At 53.4% G+C, this 27,787-nt stretch overlaps 1 protein-coding gene across 2 annotated transcripts; it reads left to right on the top strand.

Moving 5' to 3' along the window:
• OGDHL (oxoglutarate dehydrogenase L) lies at positions 1–27,787 on the top strand. 2 transcript variants are annotated; one of them, XM_042960992.1, is made up of 24 exons: positions 1–78; positions 2,361–2,432; positions 3,495–3,699; positions 6,013–6,171; positions 11,062–11,164; positions 11,559–11,674; positions 11,821–11,975; positions 12,793–12,939; positions 14,764–14,854; positions 15,919–16,098; positions 16,337–16,465; positions 18,074–18,253; positions 18,555–18,707; positions 19,247–19,349; positions 19,866–19,994; positions 20,964–21,114; positions 21,608–21,735; positions 22,361–22,539; positions 24,268–24,339; positions 24,427–24,552; positions 24,656–24,728; positions 26,092–26,255; positions 26,429–26,583; positions 27,040–27,787. In XM_042960992.1, the coding sequence occupies exons 3-24, from the start codon at positions 3,496–3,498 to the stop codon at positions 27,161–27,163; spliced, it is 3,021 nt and encodes a 1,006-aa protein (XP_042816926.1). In that variant the 5' UTR covers positions 1–78; positions 2,361–2,432; position 3,495; the 3' UTR covers positions 27,164–27,787. The 2 variants fall into 2 exon arrangements, with proteins under 2 accessions (XP_042816926.1, XP_042816925.1); XM_042960991.1 differs by having other exon boundaries at positions 24,268–24,552.

The following is a 27,787-nucleotide window of genomic DNA, read 5'->3' as shown; positions in this document are numbered from 1 at the left end:
GCTAGCAGCGCACCCGCTGCGCGCAGCCCCTGACTTGCAGCTTCCAGGACTGCGCTGCCGCGCGGACCCGACGGCCCGGTGAGCGCGGCTGCCTCGCCACTCCGGGTCCCTGCGCCTCCTCTTCTCCTGCCGTCTTGGGGGGCGGCCCCTCTGCTCCCCTGTCCCGGGGCGCCGCTGCACTGGGTCCTGAGCCAGGCCCCGTCGGGGGTGGTGGGAGAGGGAGTGAGCGTGACCTTGGCTCCACCCTTATCTGGCCAAGGCCTCTCCAAGGACCCCCAGCCCTTCGCGCACGTTCGACCCTGTGAATGCAGTGTTTTGCGTGAAGGAGCGACTTGCTAACGGTGGGGTTTCAGGCATCAGCGTGGGTTCTTCAGCTCAAAGACTGCATACTGTCCATGCTGCCTTTCGTGGCCTTGTGGGGGGAGGGAGGCGGTGTGAGCTGCTGATCGTCACCCTCAACAGGCCAGGCTTTGGAGGGCTGCCGAGCTGGGGATGGGGAGGGTCCAGCGTTAGGTGCCTGGCGGGACACACCAGGCAGTTTCCAAGTCTGAGGACCTCGTGGGGGCAGGGCCCTTACAGAAAGCTTTAACCAGGGTCTCTGCTTACAGATGAGGAAAATGAGACCGTGAGAGAGGCCGGGAGGGGAGTGAGGTCGCAGTTAGCCTGGGAAGTGCTTCTCCCGTACCCCGAGAGATGTTGGGGGAGACGGGAAGGTTCAGCGGGGTACAATGGGCATAAACCGGACCTTAAGGGCCCCATTCTGACCCCCCTCCACCATGGGCCCAAGCCCGCCCTTGCGTCCCCTTCCCTGCGACTCCTCCCCACACATACCACAGCCTCTTGGAACAGGTCCTGACTACCTTTGTACTTTTATAACCTCTGGGCTTTAGCTCAGGCCCTTTGTCTCTGCCAGTGAAATAAGCACACCCCTCCCTGCCCTGTTTCCTACCTTGGAGTCTGCCTTCTCTTGGGTTCAGCAAACTAGGGAAAAGCCCACCCAGTTCTTAGAATGTGGGGCCAGAGTAGGCCTGCAGCATTGCCAGTCCAGCCTCCATTGAGGCCTGGCTTCAAGGTCTTGGGGAGGGCCCTTCCCCTCTTTGGATCTCTGTTAACTCATCTTAACAATGGACATACTGCAGGAGGAGTCCTCACCAGCACAGCCCAGACAGGGCCTTGCATGTGGGAGGCTTCCTGGACAGCATGTGTGCAGTTGTTATGGTTGTGGGGTTGGGGGTGGGGATGGTACTGACCTTGTCCCTAGAGAAGAGACCCCCAAGAGTTGCCCCGAGCAACCTACCTGTTATTAGTCCACTGGGGACTGGGCTGGGCAGAGGGTCCACAGCATGCCTGACTGACTCTTTGCTGTCGCCTTCGCCTGTGTGGACAGGACCTGGTAGGGTTGGCTGGGGCTCTGGCTCCAGATACTGAGGTTGGTTCTGTCTCTAGCCCTCCAGGGTTCCTGGGTCCTCAAGCCCTGCTGGGATGGGGGCAGGGGTAGCCAGCTGGCTGCCTTCCTACCAGGCCAGGTGAAGGTCATAGCAGTGTCCAGCAGCCACTCCAGACCATTCAGTGTTTGTGAAACACGGTATTCCTGTACTAGGCCACGCTGGACACAGCCAGTCTTTGTCACTGCCACCCTGAGCCATCCCATTCCCCTGTGAGGGTGGGGGTGGGTGCTGGCAGAGAGAGCACTTCTGGCTGTTGCTATTGGAAAGGGCATGTCATTCTGAGAAATCTGGGTTTACATCCTGACTCTCTAGTGAGGAGGGTACAAGTTCTGGAACCATACTGAGCCCCATCACTCACCAGTTTCTCTTTTATAATGTGGGGCTAATCTAAGTGCCCACCACATGAGATTGCTGAGAGGGTTAAATAAGCACAGTGCCTACCCCAGAGTCAGTGCTCACAGTCTGTGTGCTTTTATTTTTATTCCCACAATGGATGGTCTTGGTGTTTGGTTTCCTTTGCCTTAGAATGGGGATGATAGAGCTTCTTGGCTTGTTTAGATTCTTCTGATGTTCTAGGCCAGTATGTCCTATGTCTCTCCATCATTGCCCAGAGCCGTATGGGCAGGGTCAGCCCTGTATTTGCCTAGGGACAGTCAGTAGTAGAGCAGGGGTTGGGACCCTGGCGCTCTGATCCCAGAGCCCATGCCTTGAACCCCAACCCAGCACCTGGAGAGGTGCTGTTCTAGGGAGATCTAGCCCCTAATGGCCCTTGCTCTGGAACCTGGACTCATCAGCTGGTGGGGGTGGGCATGTGGGAAGCTTGGGGCACTTGGAGCTCAGGTTCCAGCTGAACCCACCCCCTTCCTCCCTTCACTGGACTATATTTTTGCTTTTTAATTTTCCTCTGTTTAGAGTTCCTGCTGGTTGCCCTGAGGAGCCTACTTTCCCTCGCTTGAGAAGACCACCCTCTTCTCTTTACCGCAAGTGAGTTTGGAGGGAGAGAGGGAGGAAGCAGGATGGAAGGGCTTATAGAAGGGCCAGGCAGATAGTTCTGGAGGCTTGGTTGAGCTGATGGGTGGGGGTAGGGTGGGGGAATCCTGTCTAGGGGCATTGGCTCAGGACCAGATAGGACCTGGGAGTCAGTTTTGCCCCAGAAGGCATGTTTTCTGGGACTGAGCTGTGCAAGGGGAAGCAGGCTCCTGCTTGTGTGGCCTCTGGTGGGGTGACTCTGGTGTTGTACCCCACTTACAGGCTGGGATTCTCTGGGCAGAAGTGTGTTGATGAGGATTCAGGGGAAGCTGTTCTGTGTCCAGGCAGTACCAGGCTGGAGCAGAGGAGGGGCCTCTGCTCACACTGGTGGAGATGGGGGTAGGGGAACGGAGGTCCTACTTTACAAATCCTGTGTATGGGGAGGTGGCTTTAGTGGACCCTGCCAAGCTCCCATATTGCCTGGAGAGGGAGCCCCAGGGCTTGCCACTGTGACCGCTTCTGGTCACAGGGACCAGAGACCCAGCAGTGCCATGGGCCCCCTGAGATGGTGTAGCTCAGTCAGCCCCCCTTTCTTCAGGCTTTTTCCCGAGCAGCCATGGTACACCCAGCCCATAGAGGACTCCCCTGCTCGAGTTCCAGGGTGGCCAACTGCGTGGCTCGCTCCTTCTTGGGTGTACTGCCTGCACATGCCCTGTGACCCACACAGTGGGCGCTAGGACCTTGGCTGAGTGCTCCCTTTGGTAGGACCCTGGTGATAGTTGCTACATCAGGCTTAGGGGGATAGCAGAGAGGGAATGTGGGCTGGGTGGGTGGGCTCAGCAAGACTGGGGCTCAGAATGCTGAATAGCTGGTGAAGTTAATTGAGCTGTGACCTACCACTAGGCAGTGAATCCGGGACTCCTGGCAGACTGTTCCATTTTCTCCTCTGTCTCATCAATGCCTAGCTCAGGGCCCCCTGCCCAGTAGAACCAAAAATACCAGATGAGTGAATGGTGGCTGCCAGAGCTTTTGTTCTGGTCCTGTGGTTTTTACCTCTCCCTCATTGCCTGTGTCCAGAATGAGTCAGCTGAGGCTGCTGCCGTCCCGGCTTGGGGCACAGGCCTCGAGGCTCCTGGCCCCACATGATATCCAGATGTTCAGCCGACGCAGCAGGTCGTCTGGGCCACCGGCCCCCTTCCCAAGCAGCAAACGTGGAGGCAGCTCCAGTTACATGGAGGAGATGTACTTCGCCTGGTTGGAAAACCCCCAGAGCGTCCACAAGGTCAGCACCCCCTCTCCGCCCGCTGTGGAGGGGGGAAGCTCCTGGAGCTGGGCTGTGGAGGGCGGTGACGAGAAGCAGCTTGCCTGCTGTCTGATCTTGGACAGGTTTCTTTGCCTCCATCGTCCCGGTTTATAAAAGCCTTGCCCTTGGTGTTGGGTGAGGAGGGTCTGTTGATTTCCTGTTTCAGAACCAGCCAGTAGGTGGTAGTCTGGCCTGAGAAGCCCTGAGCCTGTCCTGCTCAGCTGCACCTGGTCTGAGATATGCCCCTGCCCCCTGGTCATGCTGTGCTGTTTCCAAGTGGCTCTTTGTTATGTAGTTAGGGGCCTAAGTGTTTATATATGCACTGAGCTGACAAAATAAATACCTGCTGATGGTAAGAAAAAAATAAATAAATAAAAAATCAGATGACAGGGCAAAAAGGGAGAAGTGAAGCTGCTCTTCTCTTGACTCATTTTCTTCAGAGGAAAGTGATCACATGATTCAAAAACCAAAAGTGTGAAGTTACGCAGTTAAAAGGCTCCCTCCCCACCCATCCTATGTCTGCTCAGCTCCCATCTGTCTGTCCCCCAGTTTATTCTTAGTTTCTTCTGTATCCTTTCAGAGAGTTTCTTTAGGTAATTTTTTTGCGAGTATAACTCAATTTCCCTCCCTTCACACAAAAGCAACACGTAACATCTGCGGCTTTTCTCCAGCCTTCTTCTCTTAGCACACAACTCCAACATTTTCCATGTCACTGCATCAAGAGCCTCATTGTTCTTTTTCCCAGCTGTGTAGTATTCCATTGTATGGATGTGCCACGCCTGTCCCCACTGACAGATATCTGGCTCATTTCCAGTCCCTGGCTGTCACGACCAGTGCTCCCGCACATCATTTCATACATTTGTCATCTTGTACATTGTAGCTCTCTGTAGGATAAATTCCCCCAAGTGGAATCATTGGGTCACAGAGGATCTGTGTATATAATTCTGATGGGCCTTGCCAAATTGCTTTCCAGAGGGCTTGTGCCACTTGTTCTTTTGAAGAAGGGTGCGAATAAAACACTTGTGTTCTAGAACATGGAGGTGCTTAGGCATATGCATATCTGCTTTTGGCTTCTACATGAATAGTACACTTTTTTTTTAATATATACATTATTTAGGTTTATTTATTTAGAGAGAGTACAAGTGCTAGCAAGAGGGGCAGAGAGAGAGAGAGAGAGAGAGAGAGAGAGAATCCCAATAGGCTCTGCTCTGTCAACGCAGAGCCCAATATGGGGCTCAAACTCATGAGCCACCATGAGATCATGACCTGAGCCAAAATCAAGAGCCGGATGCTTAACTGACTGAGCCATCCAGGTGGCCTCTGCTTGGTTCACTTTATAGTTACATATCTTGGTGATATTCTACCTGTTCCACAATAATAAATGCACCTTATTTTTTTTAAGACTGCATTATCTTCCAGAATCTAAATGTACCATCATCTATCTAACCTGTGTCCTATTGGTCACCACTTAGATTTTTTTAAGGTCTTATTTTTATTTATTTTCATTTTTAAGTAATCTCTGTACCGAATGTGGGGCTCACACTTACAACCCCAAGATCAAGAGTCACATGCTTCACCGACTGAGGCAGCCAGGCGCCCCTAGATTTTTTTTTACATTGTCATTTTTTAAAAAAATGTTTATTTATTTTTGAGACAATGCAAGAGACAGCGTGCAAGCAGCAGAGGGGCAGACAGAGGGAGACACAGAATCTGAAGCAGGCTCCAGGCTCTGAGCTGTCAGCACAGAGCCCGATGCAGGGCTTGAACCCACAGACTGTGAGATCATGACCTGAGCTGAAGTCAGACGCTTAGCCAACTGAACCACCCAGGCGCCCCTACATTGTCATTTTTATGAACAATCCTGTAGGGAACATCCTTGTATGTATATCTAGGCACTCCTGTATAAATACATTTCTAGCAGTGGAAATGCTGGTTCAAAAGATACATTCATTGAAAATATTGAGAGGGCCTGCCTGCCTAATTGCCCTCCTGCCAACCCACAATGTGTGAAGGCATGTTTCCCCCAGGGCTAGAAGCCCCTTTCACACCTGAAGCCCCTGAGTCACAAGTTAGAGCCTTCCCCCAACAGCCTTCCAAGCTGGGGACTGAAGAGATCCAGGCTTTAGGTTGGAGGGTCCTGGGCTGGTTGCAAGGGGTTTACTCGGCAGGGTTCTGGGAAGGCCCAAAGAGCTATGGTGGTGAAAGAACACCCAGCACCCGCTGGGGACCCCAACCAGGACCACCCCCACTCCTCCTGGACCCTGACCTGGCTGTTTTCTTGCCTCTTCCCAGTCCTGGGACAGCTTCTTCCGGAAAGCTAGTGAGGAAGCCGCCTGTGACCCAGCTCAGTCACGGTTCCCTGAGAGCAGGCCATCAGTCTCGAGCCGGACCAAGACCAGCAAGCTGGTGGAGGACCACCTAGCTGTGCAGTCCCTGATCCGGGCCTACCAGGTAAGTGACTGGGAGGGCCCAGGTTTCGAGGCTGGATTGGCTTCTGGGATATGGCCAGGTGCTGACGGAAAGGGGACTGGCTCAGCTCCAGAGTCATCTTCCCCAGGGATTCCTTCTCTGAGTCCTCTGTTGGGTGGCTCTCACTCCTCTGGTTACTCGCTGTCCGTTACTGTTTATGTCATTAACCACCCCTTGGTATTTTTTGTGCATACTGGTATTTTGTTTGTTGGTGGTCTTTCTTAATGGAGTGCGGTCTCAGAAACCACTATGCCCCAAGCTTCCAGAGGAGTACTTAGTAAGTAATCAGTTTCAGTAAATGTTGAATGAAAGTTGAGTAGATTGACCCTTGTTAATAATGTCTGTTTTCTCTTCTTTAAAAAAATTTTTTAAATGTTTACTTACATAAATAAACATTATGTATGAGAGAGAGCAAGAGTGCATAAGCAGGGGAGGGACAGAGAGAGAGAGGGAGACACAGAATCTGAAGCAGGCTCTGAGCTGTCAGTGCAAAGCCCGACGTGGGACTCAAACTCAAGAACTGTGAGATCATGACCTGAGCCAAAGTTGGATGCTTAACCGACTGAGCCACCCAGGTGCCCCTTCTGTTTTCTCTTCTTGACTGAGCATTCCAACAGGACTGAGACTGATATACAGCAGGTACCTAATTAGGGTTTACGGAATGAATGGATGGATAGTTCAGTAAGCAGCACTTCCTCTATCAGCTGCTCTGTTCTGGAGACTTAGGCTCTTCCCTGCTGGGTCCCCAGTGCCCCTGCTCTGACAAAGCATCTTGATGACGTTCCATATTCTTGGTCTTGACTGAACAGGACTAATTGGAGGGCTGCTCTGGGTGTTCCTTCCATAACAAGTGTAATCATTTGGGATCTCTCTGGGAATCTGGCAGAAAGTGTTTCATGAGAGAAACATGTCAGGCAGACATGCTGAAGGAAGGGCAAGGGCGTCCCGGGGCCCTTGGCAGAGACTCCGTGGGAAGGAGCAGCAAGCCACCACAGGAGCCGGGGGAGGAGGAGGCCTTAGCAAATGGAAAAGGTGCCTTGCCTCTGAATGAGGCTCTCTGTGGGGTGGCAGCTGCACTTCTTGTGCACCAGTTATGCTGGGAGGGAAGCGGGAGGTGAGCAGGCCTGAGGACCCATGGATTGTGGGCCACCTGCAAGCAAACAGTAATAATTGTTCTTCTTGACTGGCCAAAAGAGCCAGAAAATGATCTAGCCGTTGACTTTGAAAACCAAGAGGAAAGAATGTAAAACTCCACATAACATACAAGATAGCATTGGTGCTGCTCAAGGGCCTTATTCTCCAACCACCGTTCCCAGCTCTTCAGCTGCTCTGTGTTCTTCAGCCGAGACTAAGCACTGGAGTCCTTCCAGCGGAGTAGTGTCTGGATCCAGGCATGTTACTGTGTATTTGTAGGGTAAAAATCTGCCAAAGGTTATGCCTGATGTGAGCAAGTTCCCACTGGGTGGGCTGCAGCTCCTCACAGCCCTGGAGGAGGCAGAGTTCTTGTTTGGCTCATCTACACACAGTACTGAAAAATCCTCAGACTTACTATTAAGGACATTTTCGAACATAAAAGAGGTAGAAGAATTATGTCGCAAACCCCACACCCATAAATACAGGGCCAGTCTTGATTCCTCTGTTAACCACCTCTGGCCCTCACCTGTTGGCCCTTGATGATTTTGAAGCAAATCCTGGACATACCATTTCATTCACCAGACATTTTAGGATGGATTTCTGTAGGTAAGGCTCTTGAAAAATGTACCATGATAGCACCGTCACACCTAAAAATGTTAACAATCACCCTTGATGTCATCAGATATGCAGTTGGTATTCATGTTTGCCTGTTTGTCTACAGATTCCTCTCTGTTTTTGTGTTTGCCATTTTATTTATTTATTTATTTATTTATTTATTTATTTATTTATTATGTGGAACAAACCAGGTTGTTTGTGCTGTAGAGTTTTCCTGAGTCTGGATTGTGCTGATTGCATCCCCATGGTGTCACTTCATCTGTCCCTTTGTCCCATGTAATTTCTATAAATTGGTAATTAGATCTAGAAGCTTTATCCAATATAGATTTAATTTTTTTGTTTCAAAATCAGCTTCCTGGTGGTGATGGGTACTTCATCAGTCAGCAGCTTTGGGTGATTATTTCCTGGACACATTAATTCATTAGGAGTGGTAAAAATGGTGATGATATTCTAATTCTGCTTTTGTTTCTTTGTTTATTACCTGAAGTACTTCTATCAGGAGAAACTTACCTTTGTCAGCTCCACTTCTCCTGAGGTGCAAATTGTATGGGAAAGGCAAGATCAATGCTTGATTTTCAAAAGTATGACATGGTTCCTTAGTGTACTCCAAAGGTGGCCAATGAAGGTTTTTCTTATTATTTAGTATGATATGAATGCGTGAATTTAAACCTATTTGATGAATTATTTATTTATTTAATTTTAATGTTCATTTATTTCTGAGAGAGAGACAGCATGAGTGAGGGAAGGGCAGAGAGAGAGGGAGACACAGCATCTGAAGTAGGCTCCAGCCTCTGAGCTGTCAGCACAGAGCCCAATGCAGGGCTTGAACCCATGAACCGTGAGATCATGACCTGAGCTAAGGTTGGATGCTTAACTGACTGAGCCACCCAGGTGCCCCTATTTGATGAGTTTTAATCTGTTATAGATACCATCCTTCTCATTGTCAAAATATGTCCTTATTCCCTGCCCCAGCAGTGTTTGAGGACCCTTTCTTATCTGATATGACAAGACGCTCTGAGCTTATCTTGTACATTTCTGTCTAGCCCTGGACCAGCCAGTTCTTCACGGGGTGCTGGGAGGGTCACTGCTATGGTCTGGTCATGACTTCTGGGCCTTTTCAGCGGTTAGAGCCAGGAAATATGTGTTGTTTTTTTTAAGATTTTTTTTAAAGTTTATTTATTTATTTTGAGAGAGAAAGAGAGGAGAGAGAGAATCCCAAACAGGTTTTGCACTGTCAGCATGGTGCCCAACAAGGCTCGAACCCACAAACTGTGAGATCATGACCTGAGCTGAAGTCAAGAGTCGGATGCTTAACAGATTGAATCACCCAGGTGCCCCTAACAGACAACACATTTATGGGTTTATACTGATGTTTTCAGATTCTCCAAATGCAGGACTTAAGGTTTGTTCTTGACCTCATCAATCTTACATCAGTGTCTTCTTTTAAACATGCCAGAAATAGAGGCGCCTGGGTGGCTCAGTCGGTTAAGCGGCCAACTTCAGCTCAGGTCATGATCTCATGGTCCATGAGTTCGAGCCCCGCGTCGGGCTCTGTGCTGACAGCTCAGAGCCTGGAGCCTGTTTCGGATTCTGTGTCTCCCTCTCTCTGACCCTCCCCCATTCATGCTCTGTCTCTCTCTGTCTCAAAAATAAATAAACGTGGGGAGCCTGGGTGGCTCAGTCGGTTAAGCGTCTGACTTCGGCTCAGGTCATGATCTCACGGTTCATGAGTTCAGGCCCCGTGTCGGGCTCTGTGCTGATGGCTGGGAGCCTGGAGCCTGTTTCGGATTCTGTGTCTTCCTCTCTCTCTGACCCTCCCCGTTTATGCTCTGTCTCTCTTTGTCTCAAAAATAAACATTAAAAAAATAAAAATAAATAAACGTTAAAAAAATTTAAAAAAAAAAAATAAAGATGCCAGAAATAGAGGTCTGAAAGACATCAGTACAACGACTATTTGATTTTCCCATAGCCTGCACACTGTGGTTTTAAAATGTAATTCTACTGCTGCCACTATTGATTGGTACTAGAAATGAATTTATAATATTTTTTTCCTGGAGTTCTGTTTGTCTGTTGGGGACATTCTGTTAGTCAGTTGTGTAGTTACGCCACCAATGGATGCATGAATCCATTGGTTTTGTTTTACTTTAATTTTTGAAACTTCATTTTGGGGGCGCCTGGGTGGCTCAGTCGGTTAAGCGTCCGACTTTGGCTCAGGTCATGATCTCGCGGTTCGTGAGTTCAAGCCCCGCGTCGGGCTCTGTGCTGACAGCTCAGAGCCTGGAGCCTGTTTCAGATTCTGTGTCTCCCTCTCTCTCTCTGACCCTCCCCCATTCATGCTCTGTCTCTGTCTGTCTCAAAAATAAATAAACGTTAAAAAAAAAATTAAAAAAAATAAATAAAACTTCATTTTGTTTTATAGCGATATAAACTATTTACAAGATTCCAAAATCAAATTTTCAAAGCCAAATGTATCCTTAAAAGTCTAGTTTCCAGCCCTGGCATTCTACTCTATTCCTTTTACCAGAGATCATGGTTTTTCTTACTTTATGGTTTTCTTGTTTTATGATGCATTTTTCTAATGCCTATGTTCATTTGTATATATACAAATACATGCAAATGCATATATTTACTTGAATCTTCTCTTTCTTAGATAACGGGTAGTTTGCCACACATACTTTTCTATAATTTTTTTTTTTTGCTTAACAGTATTTTGGGGAGGCTACTTCCTAGTAGCAGATAGGGATTTTTTTTTTATTACTCTTAACAGCTCTGTAGTACTCCCCGTGGGGATTTCCCATATCCACACGCCAGTCTTCTATTGATGGACATTTGGAAGCTTCTAGAATTTTGCGATTACTAATAGTAGTACTGTAGTGAACACTTTTGTGTATGCATGCTTTCTTATTTTTGAAAGTGGCATGATGTACTTTTAAGCCGAGTGGAGCTCCTGCCCACCTTAGTGGTCATGGCGAAGGCAGCGTGCAGTGGCTGGGTGCTGGAGACATGTGGAAAGTTGAAATTCTGAAGTGGGAAATGAGGGGCCAGGGCCCAGAACTTTGCTTTTGGTGAGGGTGTGTCCATCTGGGTCCCAGCCTGGCCCTGACCTTTTTCCCCTTCTCCCAGATTCGAGGCCACCATGTGGCCCAGCTGGACCCCCTGGGCATTCTGGATGCAGACCTGGACTCCTTTGTGCCCTCGGACTTAATCACAACCACCGATAAACTGGGTGAGAGTTCGTATTGCTCTGGCGGTGCCGGGGCCGGCTGGTGGTGCCTGTGGCCCTGTGAGGGGCTCTGAGATAGCTTGCCTCCAGGGCCTGGGGTCCAGCAATCAGCCCCAGAAGCTTTCTTCTGACCTTTGCCCGGCTGCCTCATATGATCTTCCCTCATCCCTAGCCCGTGCACTATGTGCAGCAAGCTTGTGTCCCAGCCTACCTTTGTGGTACAGGCTGGGTTCTTTTACCCCTGTGCACCCTGCAGACAGAGTCCTTGAGCTTTAGGCTGGAACTGGTGGGAGAGTGCCGGGGGCACTGTTGGAAGGTCTGGGGATATGGCTGGGCCCCACCTGGCCTGATCCCTCTCTCCTCCCCTCTGCTGCCTGGGCTGTGTGTATCTCCTCAGCGTTCTATGACCTGCGGGAGGCTGACCTAGATAAGGAGTTCCAGCTGCCCACGACCACCTTCATCGGGGGATCTGAGCATACCCTCTCTCTGCGGGAGATCATTCGGCGCCTGGAGGTGAGCACATACAAGTGTGTCAGGCACACCTGCCGGCTGTCTCTGGAGTGTGCTAGAGGGAGGGAGGATGCTGCCTTTTGTATTGCAGGTGCGGGACCGTTGCCCCTCTTCCTGGCTCCTTGTGGAGTCCCCACCTATTCCCCCAGAGCACCTACTGCCAGCACATTGGCCTGGAATTCATGTTCATCAATGACGTGGAGCAGTGCCAGTGGATCCGGCAGAAGTTTGAGACCCCTGGTGTGATGCAGTTTTCCAGTGAGGAGAAGCGGACCCTGCTGGCCCGGCTGGTGCGCTCCATGAGGTCAGGCCCCCGGCACCACGCAGGGTGGCTGCAGTGGTTGGAGGGTCTGCTGCAGGGCCATATGAGATGTCCTGGCCCCTGGCTGAGAAACTAGGATAACTGGTAGGGGAAGTCAGGACTGGATGGGCCTCACCCCTGGCCCAGGGGAGGTCCACAGAAGCATCAGGGGCCAGGTGGCAGGGATGGGCTCCAGGAGAACATGACAGCAGGGGCAGAAGTGGCAGAAAGTGGCTGCGGGAGTTTGGGCAGAAAGGTGTCCCTACATGGAGTGAGTGTAGCAGTGCTTCCTTGCAGGTGGGGCACCACCTGGCTGTGCCCACTGGCTGTCCGAAGCTGGGTCCAGGGCTGGCAGGGGCCTAGAAGAGAGTGGGGCTCAGCTGCTGGGTGCAGAGTGGATCTGTGGTGGTGAGGTACAGGATGGAATTTGAGCTGAGTGCTGAGGAGGTCTTTGTGTCATGGAAAGGGTGGAGTGTGTGTGTGTGCGTGTGTGTGTGTGTGTGTGTGCGCGTGTGCATGTGTGCATGCATAGGACTATGGGCTGGGAGCAGGGGGAGATGGGTTATTGGAACAGTCTGACTGGAAGGGGGAGGGGGGTGACAGCTGGGGATGCGTGCAAGCAGAGGTCTTTATTTAGGTTGGGGGGATTCCCAGTCTCCTTCTGGCCTATGCTCCTGGTTGGTGGATTTTGATGGCAGGTCCTGACTGCAGAGGAAGGTGATGTTGCTGCTCCCTCTGCCCCGGGCATCCAGCTGTGGCCCTCATCAACAGCCTCTGTGACCCCCAGCCTCTCCATCCTTTCCCTTCTCTCCCCAAGCAGGTTTGAAGACTTCCTGGCCCGGAAATGGTCCTCGGAGAAGCGATTTGGCCTGGAGGGCTGTGAGGTCATGATTCCTGCCCTCAAGACCATCATAGACAAATCCAGTGAGATGGGGATCGAGAATGTCATCCTGGGGATGCCACACAGGTGGGCCCCCTTCCTGCTCCTCCATAGCCCATCTCTTCTCCAGGCCCAGCAGAATGAGATGGAAGGGAGGGGATGAAAATCAGAGCAGGGGTTTTGGGGGAACCTGAGGCAGGATGGCCTAGAAAGTTCTCAGAGTCGCTGGGCCCCAGGGCCTGCTCAGCACAGAGTCAGGCACTTGGCCAAAGCCACATGGAGGCAGGGACTAACCAGGTTTGCTCAGACTCAGTTTTTCTCTCCCCACGTTGCTGCTGTCCCCCAGAGGGTCAGGATTTCAGAAAAGGGGTGTCATACCTCTGGAGGTTCCTGTGGACAAGGAGATGTGGAGGGTTATGTCCCAGGGAAGTGAGGGCAGGGCCTGGGCAGATGGCCTTGGATTGGCACCCTCTGGAGGGGGATCTCTGGAGGTGAGCTGAGGGCTTTTTCTCCTGGCTGCAAGCTGACTGCATGTTTCCTTGAGACCTTGATAGACTTGGAAGGCTGGCCTGGCAGCTGGGAGGTTACCTCTGAGCCGGAGCCTGTGGACTAGTGAGGAATACAGCCTGGGGACAGAGACCACGGTGACCAGGGGTTCTGTGGAATGTAGCATGAGAGGACATGCAGAACCGTCTCAGGGGCAAAGCCCCAGCATTTCCTACGACCGTCTCCACCTGCTTGTGGGTGGGCCAGTCCTGGGCCGTACTAGCACGGGGGGTGGCTAGGTGTCCAGATGCAGTGTGAGAGAGTCTCCCTCCTGTGGGCTGGCTGCCAGGAGCCTGGGGTTTGTCTGTGATGGCTCCTTGCTCTGAGGGGCCCAGAAATGCCCAGTGTCTCATCAGAGGGTCAGGAAGAGCTGGCTCAGTGGTCTGAGGTCTCCCACACATGGCTTTAGTGGAACTCTTGGGGAGGATGGCACTGAGCAGCCAAGGGCAGATGTGGGACTGTAGGGTGGTGCTGGGGGAGGCTCCTGGCCTGAGGAGCGCCCTGGGAGCCAAAGGACTGTTCTATGCCAAGCTTCCATAGTGGGAGTTAAGCGGACTCTGAGGCTACAGGGCTTGTCCAAGAGGGGCTGAGGGTTGTTCATTCAGCTCCTGTGGCCTCATAGCCCTGACCCACAGAACAGGAGAGAGGCCCACCTGGAAGATGGCCCTTCTGTGAGGCCAGAGGTCTGGCCAGGGTGTGTGCAGGCCTGGGGCTGATGTCTGCTGGTGGGCTATGGGGGGTGAGTTCTGAGGCCTCCCCAATGTCCCGATCAACCTGGTGCCCACCCCTGAATTAAACCACTGCCTGATGGGAAGTCCAGGCTGCACTAAAGAGTCCCTGGTCTCTGGTTGCTTTCCTGTCCCCACCACCCTTAGACCTCAGCTTTCCTGAACAGGTCCTCTGATAACTCCTGCCCTTAGGATCAGTCCAGTCCCCTCATCCCCGTCCTGCATCAAGACACTGCTGGCTGGGCTGGGAGTCATGTACGAGCAGCTGTGGGTAGCAGATTGGGGCTGAGGTGCTGGGTTAGGCTCAGCTTTTGGCTGGAGGACAGTGGGGTGGAGGTGCCAGGGGATGGTGCATGTGCATCCTGCCATGAGGCTGAGTGGCTCCTGCTTGAGGACCTCCAGAGTCTTGAGTTGTACAGGGGTGTCTAGGGGAGCTGGCCCAGCAGAGCCACTCATGTGCCCTTGTAGATTGAGACAGGATGAGAGGGCCGGGCCTCCCTTGGGCTGTACTGGGAGGGCTCCCCTGACCACCATGCTGGGCTCTGGTAGGCCCAGGTGGGCAGGAGTGGGGGGATGCTGGGGCCTGTCCCAGAAGGTGGCCTCTGCAAGATGAAAGTCCTACCACTTCTGGCTGCAGGGGCAGGCTGAATGTGCTGGCCAATGTGATCCGCAAGGACCTGGAGCAGATTTTCTGCCAGTTTGACCCCAAGCTGGAGGCAGCAGATGAGGTAGGTGTCAAGCCCTGGTCCCAGATATCTGGGAGGTAGATTCGGGAGGGGCTGGGCCAGAAGCATCCAGGCTCAAACAGATCTGTAGATGGATGGATATGCGGAAGAATGGGGAGAGAATGGGTATGTTGTTGTGAGGCCACCAAGGTGAGTGCTATGATCTCTGAAACTTGGGAGAGTCCTCAGGTAATCTGGACCAACCTCCTTGTTTTTCAGCCAGGGAAACTGAGGCCCAGACACAGAGAGTACACATGGGGGAAAGGCATAGGGAGGGAGAGAGATAGGATCCTAAGCAGGCCCCACGTCATCAGTGCAGAGCCTGGACTCGGGGATCAAAGTCATGAACCGTGAGATCATGACCTGAGTCGAAACCAAGAGTTGGATGCTTAACCGACTAAGCCAACCAGGCGCCCCTGCTCATTTTTCTGTGGGATTTTGGGCTTTGTCTTACTGGTTTGTAAAAGTGCTTTATATATTGAGGGTGTTAGCCTTTGCCTGCATTTGTCTTATAGTTACTTTTCTCAGCTTGATTTTTTTCCCCCTAATACTGCATGGATTTGCTTCCTTCATGGCAGATTTATTAAATTTTAGCTGCCCTATTTTTTATGGCTTCTGAGGTTTGTATGTTGTTTTTGAAGGGTCTTGAAATATACAGGTTTTTCTCTGCTGTACTGTAGGCTCATCTGTCGTGTGTACGTTGTTGGTTGCTTTGGTGCAAGGAGTTAGGTAGGGGTCCAGCTCCAGTATTTGCCACCGGTCTCAACACCCCCTTCATTTCTCTGCTTGCACTGTCATTAATGCTGAGGACAGTAGTTGATCATGTGAAGGGCTTCTGATGAGGGGCCTTGGCTGGCCTCTGAGGCCTGGGGGAACCTGCCTGCCTTTCACAAAGAGGGGCAGTATGTGGGGTGGGAGGGCAGGACGAGGGTGTAGGTCGGGAATAGCAGTCTTCCCAGGGAGCAGAATCCAGGGAGCGTCCCAGCCCCGCTGTGGGCTTGCATGTCCACGTGTCTGCCTGTGCGGCTGAGAGGGGTGGGTTCATCACGGCCCACCTCAACTTTCAGGGCTCCGGAGACGTCAAGTATCACCTCGGCATGTACCATGAGAGAATCAACCGGGTCACCAACAGAAATATCACTTTGTCCCTTGTGGCCAACCCCTCCCACCTGGAAGCTGTGGACCCTGTGGTGCAGGGAAAAACGAAGGCAGAACAGTTCTACCGAGGGGATGCCCAGGGCAAGAAGGTGAACTCGCCTGGGTCCTAAGGAGTAGGCTCTGAGGGGCTGGGCTCTGAGGAATGGGCTCTGAGGGCTGGGCTCAGGAATGGGCTCCGGGGGGCCAGGCTCTGAGGAATGGCCTTTGAGGGCTGGGCTCTGAGTGAGTAATGGTCCCTGAGGAACAGGCCCTGGATCTTTGCAGTATGGTGCACAGAGATGGGCTGCACAGGCTTGGGCTCCTCTTGGCTCACATCCTGCCCTGCAGGTCATGTCCATCCTGGTTCACGGGGACGCTGCCTTCGCCGGCCAAGGCGTGGTGTATGAGACCTTCCACCTGAGTGACCTGCCCTCTTACACCACCAATGGTACTGTGCACGTCGTCGTCAACAACCAGGTGAGTGCCTGGGCTGCCTGCCAGACCTCGTCAGTGTCCCCCCCATTCCTGAAATTCAGGTAGCACTTTGGGGGAAGTGTGCGGTGATCCTGGTATTAATCCCACTGCTCTGCCACTCCCCAGTGTATGACTTCAGGCAGACCAGCCTGGTCTGGGAAATTGGTGTGTGTCTGTATATATACATATACATATACATATACATATACATATACATATACATATACATATACACATACACATATACATACACATATACACATATACATGTATGTGCACATATACGTATGCACATGTATACACATACACATATAGACACACATTTACACACATATATACATATATGTACACATATACATATATACACACATACACATATACATATGCATATGTATACGATACACATATACATATATACATACACATATACACATATACATGTACATGCACATATACATATGCACATGTATACACATACACATATACATACACATATACACATATACGTACACATATACATATATACATAAATACACACATACACATATACATACACATATACATACACATATACACATATACACATATACATACACATATACATACACATATACATATACATATGCACATGTATACGATACACATATACATATATACACACATATACATACACATACACATACACATACACATACACATACACATACACATATACATATACATAAATACACACGCACCATGGAGAACGTTGTAAGGACAGGTGTACAGGTGTAACTGGCACAGAGGCTGGACATGAAACTAGATGCTGCTTTTAGCTCTATAGGAACCAGTCTTAGAACACAGCTGTCACAGGCCTTTGCTCTTCAGGGAGCTGTGCTTACTAATAGCTCTTCTGAGCCTATAAAGCCCTGAGTTAATGCCTTATTTGCATTAAGTCATTTAATCTTCACAGAATAACTCTGTGAGGTGGTAGTTAATGAGCCCTTTTCGTAGATGAGGAGACTGAGGCTTTGGGAATTTAAGTACCTTGCTCAGAATTGCACACATAGCAACTGATAGGACTGGCAGTTACCCACGCCTGCATTCTTACTACCTCTGTGTAAAATGCAGGAAAAAAAAAAAGGCATGATTTCCCTGGTGTTGCTGCCATCCCTGTTGGGCCTGCTGCTACACCTGATTTAGGAGCCATTTACTCTTAAAAAAAAATTTTTTTTTAATGTTTATTTATTTTTGAGAGAGAGAGAGAGAAAGAAAGAGAGAGACAGCATGAGCGGGGAAGGGGCAGAGAGAGAGGGCGACACAGAATCCGAAGCAGGCTCCAGGCTCTGAACTGTCAGCACAGAGCCCGATGCAGGGCCTGAACCCACCAACCATGATATCATGACCTGAGCTGAAGTCAGACGCTTAACTGATTGAACCACCCAGGTGCCCCAGGGCCATTGACTCTCAGCCCTTCATGTGCCATGTATCTCCTGGTCACACCTAATGGACCTCAAGGCAAAGACAACTCCTGTTTCCTTGACCCACCGGTCTCCCAGGCAGTTTCCTTGACCCACTGCCTGTCTAGCTCTAAGAATACAGAGGTGCTGTCATTTCCTCCTGCTTCTGCAGATCGGCTTCACCACAGACCCCCGCATGGCCCGCTCATCACCATACCCCACTGATGTGGCTCGTGTGGTTAACGCGCCTATCTTCCACGTGAACGCAGATGACCCAGAGGCCGTGATATATGTGTGCAGTGTGGCAGCTGAGTGGAGGAACACCTTCAATAAAGATGTTGTGGTGGACTTGGTGGGTTTGGGGCTGTGAGCATGGTGGGGAGTATATAACCTGTCCCTGCTGTGCCACGTGGGCCACGTCTGCCATATCTTTGGCAGTGAGGGCTGGGAGTGCTTCTCGGGTGGAAGGCTTAGTGCCCCCAAGACCAGTCTGTACAAAGGCCAGGAGGTGGGGCATTCAGTGATAGGTGGTAGTGGGGGGCTTTCAGGGGCCTCGAAGGGTGTACCCTGCCAGCTGTGCCCCAGTTGTGCAGTGACTAGTCCTGCACTGCCTGGGGACACGGACTGAGCCCCTCCCCATGCTGTCCTTGCAGGTCTGTTACCGCCGACGTGGCCACAATGAGATGGATGAGCCCATGTTCACGCAGCCGCTCATGTACAAGCAGATCCACAGACAGGTGCCTGTGCTGAAGAAGTATGCGGACAAGCTCATTGCTGAGGGCACCGTCACCCTGCAAGAGTTCGAGGTGGGCAGGCCAGCATCATGGACACCTGGGATAAGCCTCCAGTAGAGCCGGGACCCTGGGGTAGTTGGTGATGTTGGCAATGATTTAAAGAAGTAGCCAATATGGCCTTTGTCCCTAACATCCCCTAGCTGTCAAGGACAGAGAACCAAAGACATTTACAGCCTGGTGGGGCATAGGGAATGCTGCCATGTGGGGGAAGCTCAGCCTCAGGCAGGAGTCCAGAAGACTTCCTACAGGAGGCAGGCCTGAACTGTTTGTCCTCACAGTTATCTGTGGATGCATTGGTCCTCGCGCCTTGAGGGAGCTCTGAGAGGAAGCACTGTGACTCTTTTCTGAGCCGCCTCCAAGTCCCTTGCTAAGCAGGAGGGATCCCCCTTAATTCTGAGACTTTGGCCTCTGGCCACAGGGTCCCTGCAGGCCAGCAGACAGACAGTTCTAGAATGTAGTGAGGAGGATCAGGGTTTACGAGTCTGGGTTGATCCAGCCTCTGGCTGTCTGGGCCATCAATATCTCAATCCCCACATTCCCCCTGATTTCAGGAAGAAATTGCCAAATATGACCGGATCTGTGAGGAGGCGTATGGCAGGTCCAAGGATAAAAAGATTCTGCATATAAAGCACTGGCTGGACTCCCCCTGGCCCGGTGAGCGAGTGGTGTGTGGCTGAGAGTGATTCGCCAGGGCCTGGGACCAAGGTTGCAGTGGGCCCTGGTAAGGGCAGTCACTGCCCAGCCCAGAGGCTGCGGGCTCCATCCGTGAGACTTCTGAGGCTGTGGGGGGCTGATTCCTGCAGGTGGGGATGGGCCTGGTTACAGGAGAGATGGCATGTGTAACCAGCTCTTCTCTGGAAAGGGAGGGCTGAACCAAAGCTGGTGAACGCCAGAGTGGAGAGAGCCTGGGGGAGGGGTGCTCAGAGGGCCTCCGTGGGATAGAGCTGGATGGCTGTGACCCTGGACCCAGGGAGTGGTCCCCACAGGGGCCCAGGGGAAGATAGGAACTGAGCTGCGGCTGTGAGCTGTTGCAGGTCCCGAGGGTGGGTCAGGGTTTGAGTGCAGGTGGGGTTAAGGAAGATATGGGCCCCTGCGTCCTGGGGAGGCACGCTGACCAGGGGATCTGAGGCCCGATCACCACCCAGAAGCACTCAGACTCCACTCTCTCAGGCTTCTTCAATGTGGACGGGGAGCCCAAGAGCATGACGTGCCCGGCCACAGGCATTCCCGAGGACGTGCTGACCCACATTGGTGAAGTGGCCAGCTCCGTGCCCCTGAAGGACTTTAAGATCCACACAGGTGAGGTTGCTGTGCAGGATGGTGCTCAGGGGTCGGGGAGGGGTGGCCGTGTCCCCACTTGGTTGTTGGCACGTCGGCTGAGCTCTTGGAACCTCTTCTGCACTCTTGTGAGGTGTCCATGATAATAGTTGCTCTTAGGGTGGGCAGATGTAGAAGCCACGCTCCCTGCTGGATGCCAGTGACCAAGGCTTACATTGGGCACCTTGGATTTTCCCAGTACCTTTTCTGGGGGTGTCTGCGGTCAAACAGAAGGAGAGCAGGGAAGCAGGGGCTTCCGTGGAGTGGGTAGTTGGACCTGGAATGTCAGGGGTGGGCAGGGGGGTTGGCAGGAGTGCTGGGCCTGCTGCTGACCTGGATGGATGAGACAGGGCGACCCTGCCACTCCTGGGTGAACCTAGCTGTACCTCCTGGCTGTGGCCATCCTGGTTGGGCAGCCTGGAAGGCCCCTAAGATGGTGTGGGGTGCCTGTACACCCTCGGACCAGCCTGTGGGAGTTCCAAGGAGATTCCTCCACAGTGTGCGTGGCAGCCCAGGCGTCTTGGGGTGCCCACTCTGTGCGTGTGTCACATGGGTCCCGTGTAGGTATAGGACCAACAGGAGCCCCGCTTGGGCTGGGTGCCTGGGCTCAGATCCAGTCATCTCTATAGTGCTGTGGTCATGCATAAGATAATTCCCTCTTCTGAGCCTCAGTCTCCTCATCTGGAGAGCGGCAGGTGACCTGTGGTGAATGTTCCTCAGTGCACGCGGCATCTACATGTGGCAGGTGCTCTCCTAGTGATGCCTGCTCCTTCCCGAAGGGAGGGAAGCTGGGGATGGCACGCTCAGTCCTGCTCATGGAGTGGGTTTCCTGCGGCCTGCCAAGGCCCTGCTCTGTGGGAGGGATGTCCGTGGAGTACATACACACCTGGGCTGTCCCAGGTGGGGTCGCCAAGTCCCTGAATCCCTCAGGCCGGCTGCTTGTTCCCGCAGGCCTCTCTCGAATCCTGCGGGGCCGTGCAGATATGATCAAGAACCGGACGGTGGACTGGGCACTGGCAGAGTACATGGCCTTTGGCTCCCTGCTCAAGGAGGGTATCCACGTGCGGCTGAGTGGGCAGGATGTGGAGAGGGGCACGTTCAGGTGAGGGTGGGGAACATTCTCTGGGTCCTGGGCCCCATGGGCATTAGCCTTGTCCACATTGACCCCACGGGCTTTCTGGGAGCTCGTCTGTGCTGCTCGGAGTCTCCCAGAGTCAGCCCAGGAGCTCCGGAGTGGAGTTGGCTCTTCCTTCTCTTCCTGGACCAGGTCTGGAAGGCCTTATCTGGCTGAGGTAGTCACAGGTAACCCCATCAGCATCCCCAGCCCCTGCTCTTGGGTCAAGCCATCAGAAGGTTGCTGGGCCACCTCTCTGACCCCGTGGGATTACCACTGGGAAGGAAGGCCACCTGGAGGAGAGACCAGATTGCTCTGGCTTCCCAGGATCTTCTTGGTGTGGCCATCCTATGGAATTCTGTCTGATTTCCTGGCACAGCGACAGAGGCTTGCCTGCCTCCTGTTACCTGGTCCACCTGCTGTGGGTGAACAGGTGGTAATCCACCTGCCCTCCATCCCTTCCCCATCTGTCTCTCTCTAGTCACCGGCACCACGTTCTCCATGACCAGGAAGTTGACCGGAGGACGTGTGTCCCCATGAACCACCTTTGGCCTGACCAGGCCCCCTACACTGTGTGCAACAGCTCCCTCTCAGAGTATGGAGTCCTGGGTGGGTCAGAACTCTGCCTGCAGGTCAGACGGGCCCTGAGATCCCTGGGGACCGGACAGGGTCTTGCACCCCAAGCTATCCTAGCTTTATTGTTTTGACCATGACCACCCCTGCACTGCACCCAACAGTTCTATCTCCAGAGCCCCTCTCCAGGCTCTGGGCTCCTGGGACTATGTCCCCTGTACTCTCTCTCCCTTGGCTTGACCTTTAGCTGGCCTGCTTCCTCCCTCACTATCTCCTTCCAGAGGCAGAAACCCTGAAGAGACCAGCCCCCCACTCCCTCCCTTCCCCTCAACATCACTGCAAATATTTTGGGGGGTTCCTCTTGGCAGATGGCTCCTGCTGTCTCCCCAAGCTATCTTTGGACTCGGCTCCTTGTCTAGATAATGCTAAAGCTGGCCATAGGTGAGGTCGGAGCTGAGGGTGGGCATCTCTGGGCGTATTGTCATCTCCCAGGAAGGAAGATTCTGGCCTTTGGGCCCAAGGAGTCCCCTGGCTCTTGCTGGCCTGCTGGGAAGGATGGGTGGGGGCAGGGAGAGTGTATGAAGAAGAGCTGGGTTTGAATGGAGCCACTGCCACTTGATGGCAATGTGTGGCAGGCTCTGTGTCTGTGCCTTCTGTTTAGGCTTTGAGCTGGGCTATGCCATGGCAAGCCCCAATGCCCTGGTCCTCTGGGAGGCTCAGTTTGGTGACTTTCACAACACGGCCCAGTGCATCATCGACCAGTTCATCAGCACCGGCCAGGCCAAGTGGGTGCGGCACAACGGCATCGTACTGCTGCTGCCCCATGGCATGGAGGGCATGGTGAGGGCCATCGTGGTGGCTGGGGGCCGGGTGGGCTGTGGCACTCCTGGGAGAAGGTGGGTGGACCCTTGGCCTCCAGCCAGGTTGGGGGGTGTTTTTCTTCCGGGCCCCTGGAACACACGGGTCTGCTCAGGTTGGGGCCTGCGTAGGTCTGCGTTGCTGCTGTGCTGACATTGCTGTCACTAGCAGTAAAGTCGCTGATATGTCTGAGGGTTTGCTCTGGACTGGGTGCTGTTTAAAACCCTCTCTGTGAGCTCTTCCAGTGCTTACAACAAATTAACGAACTAGGTACTGCTCCCGGTTTCCAGATGAGGGAAACTGAGGCACAGAGAAGTCGAGTGGCTTGCCCAAGGTCACACAGCTAGAAGCTGAGGTCTGAATGTCACGCTGTGCCCTCCTGCCAGTCCTGTGGTCTTCTCCTGAGTGACCAGTGTGTGTGCCGCCCACAGGGAAGAGGGAGGATGTGCAGGCCCGTGAGGGAGGGAAGGGGAGGAGCAGAGCCCTCAGCCTGACCAGCTGGGGGGATGGGAGGGCTGCACCGGCTCCAGGGAAGCCTCTGTGACCTCTGCCTGGCTCTGTGACCTGGGGCAGGTGACCTGCCTTCCCCACCCTGGATGATTGGGCTACAGTGGATGTCCCTTGAGGGCCTGTTCAGCTTGGACTGGTCATCTAGTCAGGGACTGATCACTATTATCATCACTGAATGGCTGTTCAGAGCCAGGACTCCCTGTGCTGAGCATCTTTTTTTTTTTTTTTTTTTTTTTTTTTTGAGAGAGAGAGCACCCACACACTGCATGAGTAGGGGAGGGGCAGAGAGAGAGCCTGCTGTAGGGCTGGAACTCACGTACTGTGAGATCATGACCTGAGCCTAAGTCAGCAGTTGGCTGCTTAACCAACCGAGCCATCCAGGTGCCCCTGTGCTGAGCGTCTTGTGTACCGTGTGTAGTCCTGTGGGATTCTCACTACTGGACTGGGTGGTCAGTCCTGTGGCCCGTTTCACACTTGAAAGAAGTGGACTGGCCCTGCCCAAGGACATTTAGCTGGAGAGGCACAGGGTGGAGCTTGAGCCAGGCTGGGTGGGGAGGGTTGGGTGGCCTGCCTGTTGCCGTGGCGCCGGGTCCTTGGGGCTGTGGGGCAGGTCGCCCTCATCTCATGGGGAGCCACCTCCTGGAGGTCAGTGTGGTGTTGTCTTGTTGCTGCCATGGAGCGGAGCAGCCCATGTGGGTGAGAGCAGGAGCAGGAGTCAGGGTTCGAATGTGCCTCCTGTGGCTGAGTGACTGTGGGGTTGTTCCTTCATCTCTCTGCCACTCACCTTCATCTGCAAAGCGAGGAAACAAATGTCTACACCATGGGGCTGCTTTCAAGATTAGTGAGTGATGTGTATTTGGTCCATAGAGCTGTGCCTAGCACCCAGCAGGTACTCAGTAAATGGTAACTGCTGTAGGTCAGAACATTCAGGAAAAAGCATCTCACCTTGGCCTTTTTGCCTGTCCTTCCTGCCCTAAACATTCACGTGTGCTGGCTCTAGCCAGACCCTCCTCTGACAATGCCCTCTCTACTCTTCTTCCACATTCCTGGTCCTTTACTGTGGTTTGGGCTCCAGAGAGAGAGGGCATCTCCTCCAAGAAGCCACCCAGACTTTCCCCTGAGCCCTGGGCCTTTGCAGGGCCAGGGGTCTGTCCTGTGTGACACTTAGGCCAGCCTGTGCCATGTAGCACTTGTTTTCAGGGCCCGGAACACTCCTCAGCAAGGCCTGAGAGGTTCCTGCAGATGAGCAACGATGACTCCGATGCCTACCCCGTGAGTAGTGCCCTCCCTCCTCCGGGGCAAGGCCAGGGCGCGGGGGCCACGGGCCGGCCACCTCCCAGCCATACCCCGGCTCCCCAGGTGTTCACCGAGGACTTCGAGGTGAGCCAGCTCTACGATTGCAACTGGATTGTTGTCAATTGCTCCACACCGGCCAACTACTTTCACGTGCTGCGCCGCCAGGTCCTGCTGCCCTTCCGCAAGCCGGTGAGCTGCCTGCCCTACTCACCGCCATAGCAGTGCCGGGCCCAGCTGTGGGAGCCCTGTCCAGGCAGGGCAGCTGGCAGCTGGGCACATGTTTCCCTCTTAGCTGATCATCTTCACACCCAAGTCTCTGCTGAGGCACCCGGAGGCCAAGTCCAGCTTTGACCAAATGGTATCCGGTAAGTGCCCAAGTGTGTTGGGGAGGTGGCTGATGGGGGGCCTGGTGGCCCATGGCCCTCTGCTCCCGGGACTCTTCCGTCCTCGCCTCCGTCCGTGCCTCTGCAGCAGCTCCTGGCTCATTCCTCACCGGTGGCCGGGTTGGGAGTTTAGCGTGGTGGCCGCCTGACATGGTCTGGCTTGGGTCACTTGGGCTGAGAAGCAGGGCCAGAGCAGGGCGCTGGGTGCTCCCCCAGCTACAAAGCAGGGCCCACCTGGCTGTGCTGGGGGAGCTGAGATGTGGGAGGCCTGGTGGAGGTCTGACCAGTACAGCAGGGCACGGAGTATCATTCAGTTATTCATTCAGTGTTCTTTCACTCATGAACCAAATAGATACTACTGGCCCTGGGGACCCAGTGCTCCTTCCAGGAGCTTTCAGGCTCCTTTACCCAGGAGTTGAGGGCCAGATAAAGCATCTGAAGGACCAGGTGTTGGAATTGAGATGTGACCCAGGGGAGGACCAGGGAGGGGCAGATGTGGGGCCCTGACGCTTCGGAGAGCAGAGCCATCTCGGAACACAGTCCTGGGTAGTAGGGAGAATGGCAGGTGCTGGCCAGGAAGGGACTCGGCGGTGTGGACAGGTGTTTGTTTGTCACCTGTGTGTGTTGGGGCATCCCCTCTGGTGTGGGCAGGTGACTGAACCGGCGGTTCAGAGCTCTGGCCTTGGCACTGCGGACCTCCCAGGCTGAACACCCGGTGCTGGCTTTTCTCTGCTGAGGCCTGGCAGCCAGGTACCCTCTGGGCTTCAGTGTCCTCACTTGAGATTTGGGGACACTATAGTGTCTTCCTCAGAGGTTTTTGTAGCATTCTTGGCTTGGTGCCTGGCACGTGGTGTGAGCCCAGGGAGGAAAAATGTACAGAACTTGGGAGATGGTGGCCTGGCTGCAGGCCTGAGGGAGGAAGGGAGAAATGTGCGCAGCCTCCCAGACAGCTCACCTTCTAGCTTGGTGAGCAGGTGGCTGGAGTGCATGCAGAAGGTAAGCGTGACTGGATGGGGAGCAGGTTGGGGGCAGATGTTGATGCTATCAGATGAGGACTTGATGTCACCTTCTCTATCCTCTCCAAGGGCTCTCCCTGTCATACCTGCCCCTCCGTCTTGGCTCCAGCCCATTTCTGTCCCTTTCCTGTGACATCTCAGGGTGTCATCTGTCCCCTGCTCTGTGGTTTGGCTCAAGAGGCCACAGATCCAAACCTGGGGGGTTAGTCTCAGTGGCCAGGGAGAGCATGGGGGTGGCTAGGGATGCGGGTCCTATTCTCTAGCTGTTCTGGCCAAGCTGATGCACCTGTGGGAAGTGATGTCCCTGCCATGCCTTGTTGGACCTCCAGGGGCCAGCTTCCAGCGGGTGATTCCTGAGGATGGGGCTGCGGCGCAGGCTCCTGAGCAGGTGCGGCGGCTCATCTTCTGCACTGGAAAGGTGTACTACGACCTGGTGAAGGAGCGGAGCAGCCAGGGCCTGGAGGAACAAGTGGCCATCACCCGCCTGGAGCAGGTGCACCCCATGCCCTCACCCAGTCGGAGTGGTAGACAAGGTCAAAGCACTGGCCCCCGGGCTTTGGGCAGCATGCCAGGCAGGGCCGGGACTAGGCCCCACGAGGGGAGCTGGGGCTGTGGGCACACCCCCCTTCTCCCGGCTGTACTCCGCTTTCTCCCTGCCTGCCCCAGATCTCTCCATTCCCCTTCGACCTGATCAAGCAAGAGGCAGAGAAGTACCCGGGCGCAGAGCTGGTGTGGTGCCAGGAGGAGCACAAGAACATGGGCTACTATGACTACATCAGCCCGCGCTTCATGACCATCCTGAGTCGGGCACGGCCCATATGGTAATGAGGCTGGGGGTACGGGTGCCTGCCACCTACCCCTTGCCTCTGCTGAGCCCAAGGGACTCTGAGGGCCTGAGGCTTCGTCCTGGCTCTGCCCAGCCCATTTGCTGTGTGAGCCAGAACTGGCCACTACGCTTCTCTGGACCACATTGGAAATCAAGGGGATAGTTTCATAGTCCCTGCTGGCTTTATGGCTGTTGGGGACAGACCAGGGACTCCATCAGTTCCACCTTACGGAGACTAAGCCTTTGTCTTCATTCTGCAGCCGGAACTGAACTAGAAGACTTGCTGCATATCTCAGAGCTCCTTTGATAATAGGCCAGTCACTTAGCCTCTTGGGACCTCAGGCTCTTCACCTCTATGGCAGGATGATGATCAGGATTAGACCCGATGCAGTCCTGGGGTAGTGGCCAGGCCAGGCCCAGACCTCCTTTTAACGTGTCTCTTCTCCCCCAGGTACGTTGGCCGTGACCCAGCGGCTGCACCAGCCACAGGAAACAGGAACACTCACCTGGTTTCTCTGAAGAAGTTTCTGGATACTGCCTTTAATCTCCAGGCCTTTGAGGGCAAGACATTTTAGAGCTGGCAAGGCCTGGCTGGGTATTGCTGTGGGACTGGCTAGTGAGGGGAGGGACGGGTGTGCTCCTGCCCAGGAGAGGGGCCGCCCAGAGCCCCAGGATAAAACAATACTCACATAAGTGATTAAGGCCAAAGGTAGGTGCTGCTGGCTTCAGTATTATGCTACCTTGGACCTTGGTGTTTGTTTATGTCAGAATCTGTTAGGACTGAGCTAGCCAGAGGGCTCTGATAGATGGGCTGTAGTTCGGGAGTGTTTCCCCACTTGCCCTGGTCTTCCTGAAATTTTTGTGTGACTTCTCCATCTGTGCTGTTCGTGTCTCTGCAGACAGCCACCCAGGAGCCCATGTCTTTGGCCCCTATCTCCCATCCTGGTAGATCTGGTTGCTGTTTACCCTGTCCTTGTTCATTTGTAGATTCAAGGAATGTTCTGTTTCGTGCTCTTAGAAATAAAGATTTCAGCAATAACAACCAGGTGAAGCAAAACCATGCCAGGTGATTTAAATGTGCTCTGTTTTATGGAGCGTGTCATAATGAGGTATGTCAGCTTCTGTGTGAAATACAGCCGCAGCTCAAGTGTACCAAAGCAGAAAACCAAATAACAGAGAAATAAAAAAGTGCTTAAGAG

The sequence above is a fragment of the Panthera tigris genome, chromosome D2, assembly GCF_018350195.1.
Source record: "Panthera tigris isolate Pti1 chromosome D2, P.tigris_Pti1_mat1.1, whole genome shotgun sequence".
Lineage (NCBI taxonomy): Eukaryota > Metazoa > Chordata > Mammalia > Carnivora > Felidae > Panthera > Panthera tigris.
The sequence above is the reverse complement of the archived record's forward strand: the minus strand, read 5'-3'. Positions and strand labels throughout refer to the sequence as shown.

What these genes read in the sequence shown, in the direction of transcription:
- OGDHL (XM_042960991.1), top strand. Translation starts at nt 3,496, where the DNA reads ATGAGTCAGCTGAGGCTGCTGCCGTCCCGGCTTGGGGCACAGGCCTCG. An exon ending in ACCCCCAGAGCGTCCACAAG is followed by an intron (nt 3,700 to 6,012) that starts GTCAGCACCCCC and finishes GCCTCTTCCCAG; the next exon opens with TCCTGGGACAGCTTCTTCCG. An exon ending in TGCTGCCCTTCCGCAAGCCG is followed by an intron (nt 24,553 to 24,655) that starts GTGAGCTGCCTG and finishes TTTCCCTCTTAG; the next exon opens with CTGATCATCTTCACACCCAA.